The following is a 15,537-nucleotide window of genomic DNA, read 5'->3' on the forward strand; positions in this document are numbered from 1 at the left end:
TGCCAGTTAAATAAAATATACCGTGTGTTTCATGGAGCTTTTAGAAAGGTCGCCAAACAAATCCGGTAATGTTACGGCCGAGCTAGCAGCGGTCAATTAGAAATCCTCGCACGCTGTCTCTTTAAGCATCAGCTGTCTCAGAAAATGGTGATTGGAGGAAAATGGGCCTTGATTTCAGAGACTTCACTTACGGGACAGCATGGTCCAATATTCTATGTATTTGGGTTTGCTGCGATACAAACAACGTCCTTGTAGTCAAGGTGAGAACTCAAAAATAAGTGTGAATGTTGAAGCTTAACTCTTAAGCTATCATAAGAATTTCATAGTTTGTGGTAACATGGTTCTGCTGTGAGATTAAAGGGAATGGCCTCCCAGCAGAAGTGGTAGGGGGCTTCTACAGCGATGATGTTTAAACATTCATGGGATAGACATATGGGTTTTGAATCTAAGACGAGACCAAGGACTGATTAAGGTCTTTAGCAGACCAGATGGCCCTAATGGTTCTTATCTGCCGTCAAATTCTAACATATAATTCACAAAACTCTGGCTTTTTGGTTAACTAGGCATCCTTAATTGAATGTTAGTGCACACTTACACACCTGCACACTATGCAGCACACCTTCTATTGTAGATATGTTTATGGTGCCAAAACCAAGCAGTATCATCTATACTCGCACGTATGAGACTGAGACACGTATGACTTGAGTTTAAGTGCAGTTGTGTATAAGTGACTTTATTAGTTTTGGTTTTGAAGACTTTCGATAAATATTGGAATACTGGAATATTTTTTAAAAGGTGCGTTATGTTTTGTGTGTTTTAACCATATAGATTGCTTTTTGATCAATTATGTTGCTACAACATCGCTGGTGTTTTAAATAAGGAACAGTTACATAGTATAAGGTAAAGGTGAGTTTAATAGCTCTCTTTTAAACCATTTAGTTCATTGTGCTTGGCAAGTATTGGGTTGCTCTGCTTTCTTAGTTTAAATTATATAAAGATGGAATATGTTTTGCAGTAACCTGCGTGTCATGTTTTTGGATCTCAAAGGGTTACAAGAGGTGATCAGTTAGCATCTGACATTACAGACCCACCTGTGTTCATGCAAGGGTTAATTTTGGCAGCTTTCTGAAGATGTGATACAACATTAACCCCTTAAGGACAATGGGCAGTCCCTAAACCCATTGAAAACAATGCATTTTAAGCCCGTACATGTATGGGCTTTGTCATTAAGGGGTTAAAGGAGTAGCGGGGATAACATTTTTAAATGAAAAAACATACTAAAGAACTCATTTATGTAAAATCTTAAATTTTTGGGTTGTGTTAGCTCTGCGGTCAAAGACTATGTTTAAGTGTTTGATGTTTTTAAAAGCAACATGATGTTTTATTCAGAAAATTGTTTCTAATTTATATTTGGATTATATTTTTATTTTGATCTGGGACATTTACATATTTTGGTTATCTGATATGGGGTTTATTCACTGAAGCGTGAGTTGTAGGCGAGGGTTTTAACTATTGCATTACGCCGGGACTTTCTTTTGGGAGACGCCATCCTGTAAGATAAAGCGTTTGTCGGAATGCATTATCTGTATATGGCTCCTGGTGCCGAAAAAAAAAAATTCTTATTATCATAAATTAATATAAATATCTGAATCACTAATCGTGATACATTTACATGGAACTGATTGCAGAATAGTTCTAGAGGCGCATTAAATATTACCCCCCCCTCCAACCTAAGTCAAAATTAGGTACTTAATGCAAAATACGCTGAATGTACCAAGGGATGACAGGTGTGTTTCGTTGCATACAAAATAAAACGGTGCCGCATCATCAGTGCTGAGTTATTTTCTTATTTTAACCCTTTAAGGCACTGTAGTAATTTGCTCATCCCTCTGGCACTGAATATGTTGGAAAAATCATATTATTGGGCAGATATTATGCAGAGAAGAACGGAGATTAATTACATCACAAATATTATTGGAATATTATTATATATTGGAGTAATGTGGATTTTCCATTTTAACCCAACAATGGCCAAATGTGAAGTAGCTTGGGGCCAGGGCCCGGCATAGGTACAAAACTACTGGAGATCTACCCCACGGCATGAAAAGGTGTTTGAAAATGGGACATAGGCATGAACTAAGTGAAGCAAAGTGGGAATGATAGGTTTGAAATGGGAAGAACTGGGGAACATTTTATTCCCGTCATAAAGTGCCCATTACTATTTTGTGCTTAAAGGGGACATTGTGTTTGTTAATGTTAAAGAAATGTGTTATCCACAGATCTGGCCTTTGTATGGTGGTGTTACTACACTTTACACTGCTTATAGTTGTAGCCTTCCCAGTTCCTAGGGTTACACAGACAGGACCTGCAACATAGCTAGGGGCCCAAGACATAAGCATTTGATGCCTAGTGGTTTACTGGCAGTCCTTCATATATACAAAACTACGCCCGGACTGGTCGCCTGGCACGCTTTGCAAATTGCCCGCTAAAACAGACTCACCCGTTCTGCCTCCCCAGCTAGGGCCAGCCTTGTGTTTGCCCGGTCAGTCCTCTACAAAGCACGCTTGCCATGTGATCGTTCCTAGATGGAGACCAGCCATGTTTGTTAGAACAAAAAAGTGAACAGTGATGGCACCTTCTAATCTGACATTTTCTACAGCCCCACCAGATGCTTATCTAAGGATGGAAGGGGAGTAAGACAGGAACATATTGTAATAGGCTTAGTTCTTAAGAACTTCTGCTTGGGGAATCTGAGCAAGTAGGATTTTCTCACATTAACCCCTCTTAGAGCACATTGAACAGGGCAATCCCAGGGTAGATGAATGCCAGTGATATGGTCTCTGGAGGTCAGTATTTTATTCTTTTGATATTTTGAAGACAATTGAATTGTTCATGTATACAAAACCATTCAAAGAGCCGATCATTCATTTTATTCGGGGCATGCACACACTCACCTGTCTCACTAATTGTTGTTATTTCCCTCGTTGACCACAATATTTCAAGAACTAAGAATAGAAGCCATTATTTGTTATATATTACAGAGATCCACTGTAACTAATAACCCAGGCAGCTACATAGTGTGTTATCTTTGCCGTGTTTACTAATTGCCTCCTCTGCTTTAGTGTGTGTGCCGTGCGGTGTGTCTATACTTTGTGCTTCACACAGCAATATTGTGTGACAATGATGTATTATTTAATACCATAACCTAAGTGTTCATATTATTTGTGCATAAGTAATGTGTTGAGGATGAATCTTTTAGGACCTAGAGCGTTCTCTCTTTGGAACTCTACTTTTTGAGGAGCTGTCCACAGCTTGGGGTTCTGAAAAGTAAATCTGTGGACCTTCTCGAATTTGATGATCTCCTTCTCTCATTATCCTCTTCATATACATTTATTACTACCGACTGATCATGTTTCAATACACATTGCGTTAACCGTTTAAGGACTTTAACTCTTACACTTAACTCTATCATGACTTCTATCCGTACTTTTAATTTGCAGAGGGAACCTGAATTATACATTTGAAATCCTTTTTACATTCTAATCGGCTCTATTATTGTCGAAGGTAAAGGAAAATACCCTATACGTTCTAATGGCTTCACACGGCGACATGTAGACTCTCTGGAGATTCTCGCTGTTTAAGTTTCCATTTGGAATGTCCTTAGCTTGTTACAGAACCCTGGGGATTACATTTTTTTCCCCTTTCCCTTACTCCTCCCCACGAACATGAGATGGTTAATTTCACATGGCAACTCGCTCACATTAGCCGTTCCAGTTTTCCTAAAGGAGAACGACTAATTTAAACCGCCTTTAAAAATAATTCACAGGTTTTGATATCCTTAATGTATTTGATTCATTAATTTTTTTTTTTTCCTTAATTCCATTTGGTTGGAGGATAATCCGCTCACTCGATAGAGTAGAGACCTGGTCTCTGGATTATTACATGTGGCAGATTTAGAAATCTAGTTGAACGCGTCGCAGCGGCTGGATCTGCATGTTTCTTAGCCAACATGCAATGATTTTTTAGTAACAATGGATACCGATGCATCAGGCGCTCCGGGGGGAAGGATACCCAGGCTGATTGCAGGAAAAAGGCGTTAATGGATATTGAAAAGGGAATTGTTTTGGTCTTTGAATTATACAGGATTTATTTTTTAAATGAGATGTTATATATTTTCCTATGCTTTTTAGTTGCCGCAGGGCACTAAGCTCATCTGATCTCAGATTCCGGGCTTGATACTGTTTCGTTGCTTGAACTTAAATCGGCCCGAAAGTGAGTTTGAAACTCATGGTTCTGCTGCTTTGGAGGACTTGACTGAAGCGATCGAAATATCTGGACTTTCAGGTTTTCTCGCGTTTTACACAGAGCTGTACTTGTTTAGCGGGAAGAATTGCACCTCGGCCTCCGCTATTAAAATGGAGACCTCCAAGCCTCCCCTGCGCCAAAAGAAATCTGGGATATCTTGGTTGGCAGAGGAGTTTTTATGGATTGGAGGGAGCATTGTGGCTTCACCGTACATGAAAATTGGTCAGATTGGTAAGCAGTTTGTGTTTTGAGGTATTTTTCCCTGATTTTGGTGTGTGTGTGTGTGTGTGTGTGTGTGTGTATATATCTATATATATATATCCACATAATATTGTTTTTCAGCATAGGTTTCTGATTTGCGGGTTAAATTCCAAAGAACCTGATTAAAATAGACATCCAGACTTAATGAAAAGAAGTTTATCCATCTGTGGCTTTTTCCTGTGCCCCTAAGACATCCTTTAATACCCCTTGTAAGACACTGAGCAGTTTCTAAGCTTTTCAATCTTGCATCCTTTAATATAACCTGGTAAACAACTAAAGACTTCAATTCTTGGACTGCGCCTGAACGATGGCTGACCAGAGAAGACCCTGGACATTGACAATAGGTAGGGCATGCATGGTCTTCATTTGCTCAAACTGGCCCTTGTAGACGTAATTGTATCATTTTGTTATTGAGTTTACATTATCTATACATACGGAAAAACGTTGGGGGCCCTCTGCAAGCTGTTTTGAGGGGCCTAAATCTATTTGTGTTTGACTGTGGGTGTCTCTGAATGTATTAAACCCCACATTATGTACAGTTATATTATTACGCTAAGGAGAAGGCGGCCCTGGTCTTGTGAGTTTACAATCTGGGAAGTGAAACTGTAGGAGAGGACGGCTTGGATGGGGATGAGTTGATAGGGTCCGTATGATCTGTTGAGGTTGTTGGTTGTTCAGATGGCTTGGTTAGGATCATGGCTGAGAGTGTTGGAAGAATTGAAGACCTTCCATGTGACGTAACCTGTGTTGCGCTTCCGATGTGCCAATCACAATACTCTGTGTCCAAGTATCTTTTCCGTTCACAGGTTGGGTGTTATTTATCACGGGAGAAGTGGCGTCCTTATGGACGCGGTATCTGGTGATGTGCTAACATTAAAAAAGGGTAACATGGTTACCAAAGAACATTATGTACAGAAATCTAATTTGTTTTCCCATGGCATCTCACAGTAGTTGTGGCATATCTATGTACCACAGGTAGCTCCTGCCTTTAATAATCTGCCTGCTGCTTTGATAAATAAGGCAACGGAACACAATGATTTCCCAGCTAAGCTTCCATGTATTCTTCCATCCGTAAATATGAACTTTATGTCCTCTGAGTTTGGTTTAATTGCATCCTTGTACTTCTCAATCATATCAACCGTTTAATATATATATACCGAAAAAAACCAAAATTATTTCCTGGTACCATGAAGATTAAATCAAAAGTATAGGAACATTAATTAAACAGGAATTTATCTTAATTCATATCTATTATATTTTTATTGCTGCTGCGGGCTGTCCATTAAAAAAACAGACACTTCAACAGTCAACTTATTTGCTATATTGCAGAAACAAGGTGATTCCCCATCCCCTCCCCCCCGGAACCAGCCTTTGGCGTGGTTTGATCTGCACGCGTGTAATTTAAATCCGCAGCACATTGAGGATTACAGAAACAAATTATTTGATGGCAGATCAATTGTTTGGCCCGTTTAGTCTGCCTATTTTTCCTGATATAAAGACTGAAACCCTAAGTCCTTGGTCTCAATTCCTTCACTGTATTAACTTCAATGACTGCTGCTGGAAGGCTGCTCCACTTATCTACCACCCTCTCAGGAAAGAAGTGTTCTTGATGATTGTTTTACTGATTGCTGGGGGATAATACTTCTTTTTAAAACTCTTGATTGAAATATGGAAGGTCGGCCCATACCACGGAGCAGTTGAGATGAGAAGGTCTCCTTTGGAGTGAGGCTAGCAGAAGACGAGTGCCTGCGAATACCACCTCCTAAAGTAGAGATAGTTTGCAGACCATCTTTTAGCCTTTAACTTTGTTTACGGTTAATGTTCAGTTGTAAGGCTATAGGATGATCTAAGCGCAAAGTGCTTTACTATTCACATCCATTAGTGTTTCTTGCTTTACTAAAGTGCTGGGAAGCAATCATTGCCGTATGCGCCTGATATTCACTTAATGCTCTTTATCTCTTTACAGCAAAGAACAAATGATTGTAAATTTGCTTAGCACGGAGAATAGACTTTTGTTAGTGGATCTAAAGGGTACACGAGATATTAGTTCTTATTTTCTCTAGGGATGTCCTCTTTCTCAAAAAACCCATTGATATGTAAGGTATCCAGCAACTTTAATGCGTACTTCTTTTTGTTTGTTTGTTTTTTTAATGAAAATAACTACTATTTCTTATGTTAGTCTTCCCCTCGTTTTTCTTATTTTCACTGAAACAGCCTCGGAGACGTCTTCCCAAAGCGTATAAAACCCACATATTGTCCGGTGCTGTATTCTTAGAGTCTTGTGATGTCTCTTTTATTTATTAGCATTCGCCGGGGGAGGAACGTGTGTTTTGCACCTTCGTCGTTGTACGGATGGAGGCATGTGGAAATCTGAATGATTGGCACCTGCTGGGGTGATGGTGTTATGCCCCAGGTCCTCTCCGCAGCCACCTTTTGGGAGTCAGAGGCCGCCGCTTCTGAATGTGTAGCCACGTTCGGTACACGCATAGCAGAATGAAATGTCAGGCGAAAGTGACATTTACTCAAACCTTACTGCTATCGTTTAAATGTTTTATTGTGCAGCCGTGCTATGTATAAATATGTCATGCGTTGTGAGGACAAATTTCCTCTGACTGTGCCATAGCAGTCTTAAAAGTAGAAGTAAATATTATATTAATGGCTCTATGGAAGATGCGAACATCATGAATGTTGGATTTTTTTTTACATGTATAATTAATGCTTGTTTGAATAGATTGTGTGTGTAAAGTAGTAGTATTTTTTTTTCTCTTTAGTTTTGCTGATCAATAGTGTTTTTTTTTTATTAAAGAACACATTTTTAAAGTCTTATATAATCAGATTTTAGTGTAGGATAAAAGAAAGGTCTTAGCTTCGTGTCATGTCAAGTCAGACGTTTTAATGCTCCCTAAGGTCCCCAGCATGGAAGATGATTTATAGCCGTGTCATCCAGCTGTGCTGCCTAGGGCTGGAATTATAGGGTCACTTCTGCCCGCTGCAGTCCACCTGTATTGTGGATGGAATATAACCGTGCTACATTCTCAGTTTATTTAAAGGGCCATGAAGGACTCGTGGCTTAATGTTAATTTACAGAAAACTGTCAGCAGCACTGGTCACTTCAAACCGAAGGAATAGTCGATCAGAGATGTGGGGACCGGAAGATCTGTACTTTTATAAATGTTAAAGACGGCACAACTAGGTCAGGTTATAATCCTATGGGATTTTCACGTTACAAATCTTGATTGGATTTGGTGAGCAATGATGGAGCCAAAGGGAGCAGGTTGTATTACTTCACTTAATAGAGAATCCGGTCATACAAAATATGAATTGATGTGATGTCACATAATCTGAACTGTTCTAATCTTAGATCTCTGCAGCGGACTTCCAGGAGGGTCATCCTCCAGCCGACCTGGTCTTGGAAGCTGGCATGAGTTATTTTGCGTGTGTACCCAAACCTCATCCTACCGGTGCCTATAACTAATATGTAATAATTATAGCAGAGTGTCTGGGGTTCAATTCAGTCACTGGATTGGATTTAATTAATTCCTCATTATAAAGATATAGACACCCTTGCATGGGGGTCCACGAGGGGGAGGTGGGCACTGCATACGTCCCTCTCCAATGCTGGATTCCCAGACAAGGCTAGTCTAGCGAGCCACCTAAAGGGCATTTATTTTATAAGCATGTGCAAACGTTCTATATCATTCTGATGACGCAACACCCCATTGGAGTGGGTGGGCATATTAGCCCCACCCATGCTCTGCCTTATCCTGCCCATGTCCCTCCCCTTGAGCAGGGCTAGTATCCCCCCCCTACAAATGCCAATATTTTTTTTTCCTACTCAGCTGTATGCATTATTGATGCATCGTCATCTTAATTATTTTCCTTTTCTATGCCATTTATCTCAGATCCAACTGTTTTTATAATTCTGTGCCAAACGTACAGGCGGCAGGTGAGCGACATATTGCTGCTAATTGATAAACACTGGCGTGGTATGGCGAGCAAAGTTCTTAATGTCTCTTTTTAACTGATATGATATAGGTCAGATATATTTCAAGATCCAGCCATTCACCTTCTGCTTACAATAGTGAATGATCAGAATATATTTCTGTCTCACGGTGACTCTGCTCCTAATAATAACCTCTTCTTCCTCTGACCAGGCGCTCCTGCGGGGATGGTAATTATAGGTTTGAGCTTTGTTGAGAAAACTTGCCTCTTGGATGAAATATTTCGGCAGGTTTGAGCATTCGAGTACATTTAAAGGTGCCGTTCTACATGCTCCTTTAGTTAAACCGTTTGGTAACTAAAAACCTCAGCACTGAATACACAAAATACGACCCAGTATAATTTTTGCTGGGAAGCCTTAATCGCCGCGTGACGCAGGAGGAGTCACTGATAGGTTGTTGCCATAGAAAGCGGCAATCTGTGTTAATTGTATGTTATTAAACTCTCAGCTTCAAGAGTAAAATGCTACGGATTATCCATGCTAAAGAGCAAAATTAACATTTTGCCTGCATGGAACAGGACCCAACTTGTTTAGAGGTTATGACCTTTCATCTGCGGTTCCTTTATCGCCTGGCTGGGGGATTCTAATGTCTTATGACTACAACTAGGAACACTGGAGTTGGGAGAACCCGGTGGCTCTGTGTCTTGTCCTGTTCACACTGTCCAAAATTCTCAGAATACCCTACTCTATCCACGGCTCTCCTTTATCTGGGAACGTATGGTAAGTACATATTTTAGTGATTCGTATGAATATACCTTCCCAACTTGGTCATCTCGGTGCTGCCGCCATGACAACGGTCCATCTATTGAAGCAAGTGCTCCGTCGCTTCTTGCGTGGATACTACTAAATGTGTTCTCTTTAAGCGATTCTCTCGCCAGAAGATATGTGTAATATGGGATAGCGGAGTTTCCTGGGATTTATTTACTAATATGATTTTGGTGAGAGATGTCGCTTTAATACTCCGACTTCAATATAAAGGTTCAGAATGAAGGTCAACCCCAGTGAGTTCCTCCTGGCAAGACAAGCTTAGTTGGCCGCTCATAATAGATTTATTTTATAAATATGATTATATACACATTATTCTAATTTCTAGGGCTGTAGAACCCTGTGATACGCTTATACCCAGCAAACAGTCCAAGCTTCAAGAAAAGGACATCACGGAGGAACGAGGAGCAAAGGGAGACTGTGCCCCCCCCAGGGCCGGCCCTACAATGGAGCCGACTGGGGCAATTGCCCCAGACGGCACTTTTGAAGGGGCGGCACTTTGCCGCCCCAAGCGCTTTTTTTTAAGAGGAGGAGAGAGAGGGGCGCCGAGCGGTTTTCGCTTACCCGTTCGGCGCCCCTCTCTCTCTCCTCTGCGGCGAGTCTCCGTGCTCTGCCGCGGTGCCGGCTTGTAATGCTGAGCGCCCGAAGTGACGTCAATTTACGGCGCTCAGCATTACAAGCCGGCACCGTGGCAGAGCAGGGAGACTCGCCGCAGGACTGTTTAAAGGTAAGTACCGGGGGGGGTTAGGGTAGATAATGGCGTTGGCGAAGTTTAAAATGCCGCCCCCCCTGCGTCGGGGGGGGCGGCATTTTAAACTTCGCCCCAGGCGGCATTAAGTCTTGGGCCGGCCCTGGCCCCCCCCAAAAAAAACTGTGTCACATAGCCTTATAGCATCTTAATATGTAAAATGAGTATTTCCAGTTATTTTTTTATTAATATAGGTATTTAAGAGCCCGCAGTTATTTTCTGAGGGCCATTACATACACGACTACAACAATCTCTCTTTTATAACCCTGATATAAATAAAATATATATATATTTATTTTTTTATTAAGAACCATTGACTTCCCGTTTGCATAAAAACGGCGCTCTTACTATTGCAGTGGGTGCATAAAAGTACCGTATAATTCTTCTCGCATATAATAAAAGATTCCAGTCATAAATTTCCACAGCTTTGTAAACAGTTTTATTTTTGAAACAAGCTGTAAAAATTATAGTGCGTCTGTGACTTGGCGGAGTATTTGATTTTCAGCTTTATTGATTTGTTTTTTTTGAAACTGTCTCTCGTTTAGGTTCCCCTTTTGAAAAAACATTCATCAAAGCTGCTGAAATGTCACCCAAACGGTCATAATCCAGGACTTATAACAGAAATTTAGCATTCATAATTTCAGATAGGAAAACAGAACGTCTAGAAAAGAAAAATTGACTTTTTTCGTGATTGACTGCGTTCTATAGAAGTCGATGGGAGTCTGCAGTGACTTGTATCTGCTGACCGAGGGCCATTCAGGAGAGATGTTGACAAAGCTTAGTTTCTGAGTGGCAAAGCCCTTGTGCCCATCTTACTGGTCCAATAAATCGGGACAAACTCCAAAATGTGCAAAGGCTCCTTTGTTACCATGCTTATTAGAATTCCCTATGTCTATGCTGTGACCACTGGTGGCCACTTACATTAACAAGTGACATAAAGACCCATTCAGTTGGCTTTGAAGAAGAGGCATGGGCAGAAATGAGCCATTAGAAAATACTAATGGGGTGGCCAGAGGTTGTGGAGGGGTATTTGTTTTTTTTTCTAAGGCTTTGCCCGTTTTGCTTTCCATTGCAACACTAATAACATGACCCCTGGTCCAATAGTGGGAAATCTACCCCGACCTGCTGTGAGCTACTAGCCTCACCACCATGGGCTTCATGTCTAGAAACCGTTGCATGTCCGTAGAATTCTTACGAATACCTGAGGACTATAATTTTAGAAATCAATAAATCTGCTTAATTTTGTTCTTTAAGAGGCCATGTTTTACAACCCTAAAGTTTAATATAAGAAAGCATTTTCTGTTATCTACATTGAGCGTTGCAGTTTCAACAGAGTCGAGAATCTCCGGGGAACGCTATCTTCCTAATCTGTATTTACTCTTCTAATAATATAGTCGGTCACAAGCTAAAGCTATGAGCATAAATCTCATGACATAAGTCGATTTTAGCAGCTGCTGTGATGGATTCCAGGATGGGATTTTAATTACATTCTGCTGTTTTACATTCATGATTCCCTTTTAATGTTCCGTATATTTAACTTGTTTTAACGTACGCGAGCTTTACAGATGCTACCTGTCTTTAACGTTTCTGGCAAGCATGGAGGCGCTTGCAGTCGGTAATGGGACCATATGTTGTTGGTGACAATTTTGTGTGAATTGATATAGGAATACGATATCAAGCAAGCAATTTTTTTACATTTTACAATTAGGCACATCTTTTCTTCAACTTATTATACATATATTTTACAAGAGGAGTAAATATGCACTCTTAAAGGAATCTTTCATATGTATTTTCTGTTGTCGATGTAAGACTGACTCTATAAACTCCCCCCAGAATCATCCTGATGCATAATAAAAAAATAAAATAAAACAAAAAAAAGACCTGGGGCTGCTTCTGGATCCTGGGTGACTCTGATGTTACTCCAGTCAATAACTACAATGGAAGCATACCGGAGCTTCATAACTGCCTTGGGGAAAAGAGATCAACATCCCAAATGTGGGCAATAAATAGTTATGCGCAAGCGAAGGAACTCAATCCCACCGCTATCCTGAGATCCATAGATCCAAGTCATCCTAGGCTTTATAGGTGCCATCCTATTGTGTTTTATGGCCCTTTTCGGACTGGCTAGGACACCCCTGGTTCCTAATTTTTAGCAAATACATATATAGGCTATAAATCTTAAAATATGCTAGGCTTTTATGACATACAATTTACAAAATACATTGCTGAAAAGGTACGTGGCAAACAAAATGTTTTGATTTTCCCACAATCGTACTTTTTTCTAACCAAGAATTATGTGGAAATGATGAAAAGCTAAATGTGATAATTAATGTAAAATGTGATTAATGGTAGCCTCGGTGATTCCTGATGTGCTTGAAGATGTGAGCTGAGCTTCTTGGCTCAGAACAGATCTTTTGAGTCCTAAACTAGATTTGTCACCCTTTGAGATATTTGTCTTGTTACATTTCATTTAGGAACTGTTTGTTCTTTTCCAGACATAATGATACTTACACTTATTCCTAGAGTCATTTTAGCTTAGTGCCAAAAGGCTTTCAATGGCAAATTGTAGCTAAGTATACACTCACCTGTCTTGTGCTCACAAGTAAAGTCCCGTTCTTGATTAGCTTCCATTTTCCGATGTATAATAAATTGTTGACTGTGCTTTTTCGTTGTGAAATGTATTTCATTTCTTGGTGCTAAGCCGTCATAAAAATACTAAGCTACATCTTTCACTATACGATATACATTTTATATCCTGAGTAATTATCATATGAATGACGCATTCACATATAAAAAATATAAAACACTTAGTACTTAGAATGTTCTTTAGCTGTGTTTTTCAAACACCCAACCCTTTCCAATGCAATCTTTTTTTTTTTTTTTTTTTTTTTTTTTTTTTTAACCTATTCATACCTCGCATTTTCCATCTGACCGCGATATCTATACACTCAACGGACTAGTAACATTTGCCCTCCTGGCTATTTGTCTCTATTTGTTAAACTGCTGGGGAATCTGTATATATAATGGGCCACCCCTTGCTTCAATAGGTCTCCTGTTCATGGGCGACTTTAGAAGACCTGGGCCTCTTTAGGTTCTAGTCTGGAAGGAAAAAGGAAGGAGCCCTACATCCCCTTGTGGGAGTGTGGCCCATGAAGACTGTTATTCACCGTGTGCACATCCATCCATCCAATTTCATGTCATGGTGAATATTATCTTCCCATGCTGTAAACCAAATGCTATATTTATCCAAAAATTAAATATACCATGTATGCCTCAAGGATTTGCATGTTTGTGCATGCCATTTGCAAAAGAGGAAACTTTTAATTATCCATAATGTCTGGTGACGTGTATGTACGTTCATTTATATAGAACAGGTCGCGTCCTGAATACTGGAGCATCTATTAGTATGTAGCTGCTATTATAGGAGATATTAATAGAATTAAGTTTTTTTTTGTTTTTTTTTTTTTGTTTTTTTTTTTTTGCTGTCCTGGATATAAAAGTCATATATATATATATACATTTTTGATTTGATAATATAAATGTATAAACTTGAACACTAAGCAGTAGGTATTTGGTTTTTCTTGTGAACTCGCTGTCAGGGTAGATATACTTTGCACAGATGGAGTGCGCCTACCACGGTGAAGAAGTTTCGCTCCTAATGAACTTGAAAGTTTTGTTGGTAATGAAGAATCTTTCTGTGCTGTTGGGGGTTTGTGCGGAACGCTGTATGCTTTGCTCCCCTATTAACTCTGAGCTGTAATAACCTGCTGTTGTTGAGATCTGGGAAAGTCCCTTCGCATCTTGGCTGCTCGGAAAGTGTACTTGGCTCCGAGTCCTACCCCTCCAAGCCAAGAACCGAACTGTTAAACAAGCTGTGAATCCTTCGCAACCTACCGAGGCATCAGCGATAATAAAATAAAAAAACAATGTTTATATACCAAGCCGTGTGAAAGGCGTACAGATAAACATTTTTATTAGACTTTATTGATGGTTCCTTATCTGCTCTCAGCATTTATACCCTTCTCTTTGATTTAAGATGACTTTAAAAATAACGCATACTGATTTCAATGGGAAGGTGATTTTACATGAGCTTTTTTGAGAAACGTTTAATATAATAAATACACATTGTATTACACTAATAGCAGAGATCATTGTGATATGTTTTTTCCCGTAAATATTTAATTGCTAAAGTACATAAACGCTTAAAGGAACCTAATTATACTTTTATGCGTGGAATAAATCACAGCGGCTAATACCATTTACTTTGTGGAACTTCTTTTATTTCCTGTTAGATTAGGAGGTTCCAATTAACTTTTTTGTTTTGTTTTACATGCAAATAAATGATTTCTTTTTCTTTTACCAGTGGAAAGATGCATGAGCTCTATGCAAGCTGGTACCCAAATGATCAAACTCCGGGGGAGTTCCAAAGGTTTGGTTCGCTTTTATTATCTGGATGAACATAAATCCTGCATACGATGGAGACCATCGAGGAAGAATGAAAAAGCCAAGAGTAAGTAGAAAAAATCTGCGCACATGTAACAGTGTCATATATAGAACATATATGTATATCCAACAAGACGCTAACACGTACTCTTGAATATTTGCTGGGTCCCACATGGGACATGCTAGGCTGTGATTAAAGGTGAGGAGGGGTGCAGATGACCCCAGGTGAGGATCACTAGCCCACCATACTCAAAGTTCCGGGTTGAAAAGCGACGCAAGCTGGCCACATGTGAGCTGCAATGGAGCATTGATTTTTACAGCTCCCTAGGCCGTTCAGGTTATCTCCCAACCAACCCACTGCCCACAAAAGTAGAACTATGGGGAAGCTACCTGGGATAGTGTCTGAAAATCGAGATTGGTCCTTAAAAACCAGGAACGTTGGGAGGTATGCTATCTGATGGACTCTGCCACACGATTGGCAATAACGGTACTTGAGAGAAAGTGATAGTGTAAGTGTGTGTGTGTGTATATATTGGTAGCATTACAGCCAAGTGAGATTTAGACATGTTGTTTGCATCAAAAAAGTAAGTTTTCTGAATTTGTGAAAATTTCTGTCAGGTTTAGCAGGTTGGGGCACTTGTGGCTAACCGTCTACACCTTTCGTATCTTATTGTCATAACTTGTGACACGGGCAAATCTATGTCACTTTGACTGAAATGTAGGCTTGTGTCTTCATTATAATCACCTCTATTGTACGAATGTCCTCAAATCCTTAATACCCTCACAGACAGATTATTTATGTACCACTTTAAACTTCTTTAATCAGTATCTCCGATATAAAGTAGGTTTGATCCTAGGGCAGCATGGCCTTTTTAAAAACAAATTATTAACTTGAGAAGTGCACCTCGAGTGTCTCCAGCAGCAGTAAGAGACCGCGGGAGGTCACGTGTGCAAAGCCTGATGGCACACAGCTGGAGAGACTGCAAATTGTTCTTTTATATATATCAGTAACTCA

The 15,537-nt window shown here is 39.9% G+C and overlaps 1 protein-coding gene across 1 annotated transcript in view; it reads left to right on the plus strand.

Moving 5' to 3' along the window:
- PLCH2 (phospholipase C eta 2) overlaps positions 1-15,537 on the plus strand; it is a 239,830-nt gene that overhangs the window by 156,401 nt on the left and 67,892 nt on the right. The window contains exon 3 of the mRNA XM_053452574.1: positions 14,443-14,589. Coding sequence (XP_053308549.1) covers positions 14,443-14,589 — 147 coding nt within the window. The remainder of the gene's footprint in view (positions 1-14,442; positions 14,590-15,537) is intronic.

This window comes from Spea bombifrons, chromosome 12 (genome assembly GCF_027358695.1).
Source record: "Spea bombifrons isolate aSpeBom1 chromosome 12, aSpeBom1.2.pri, whole genome shotgun sequence".
NCBI lineage: Eukaryota > Metazoa > Chordata > Amphibia > Anura > Pelobatidae > Spea > Spea bombifrons.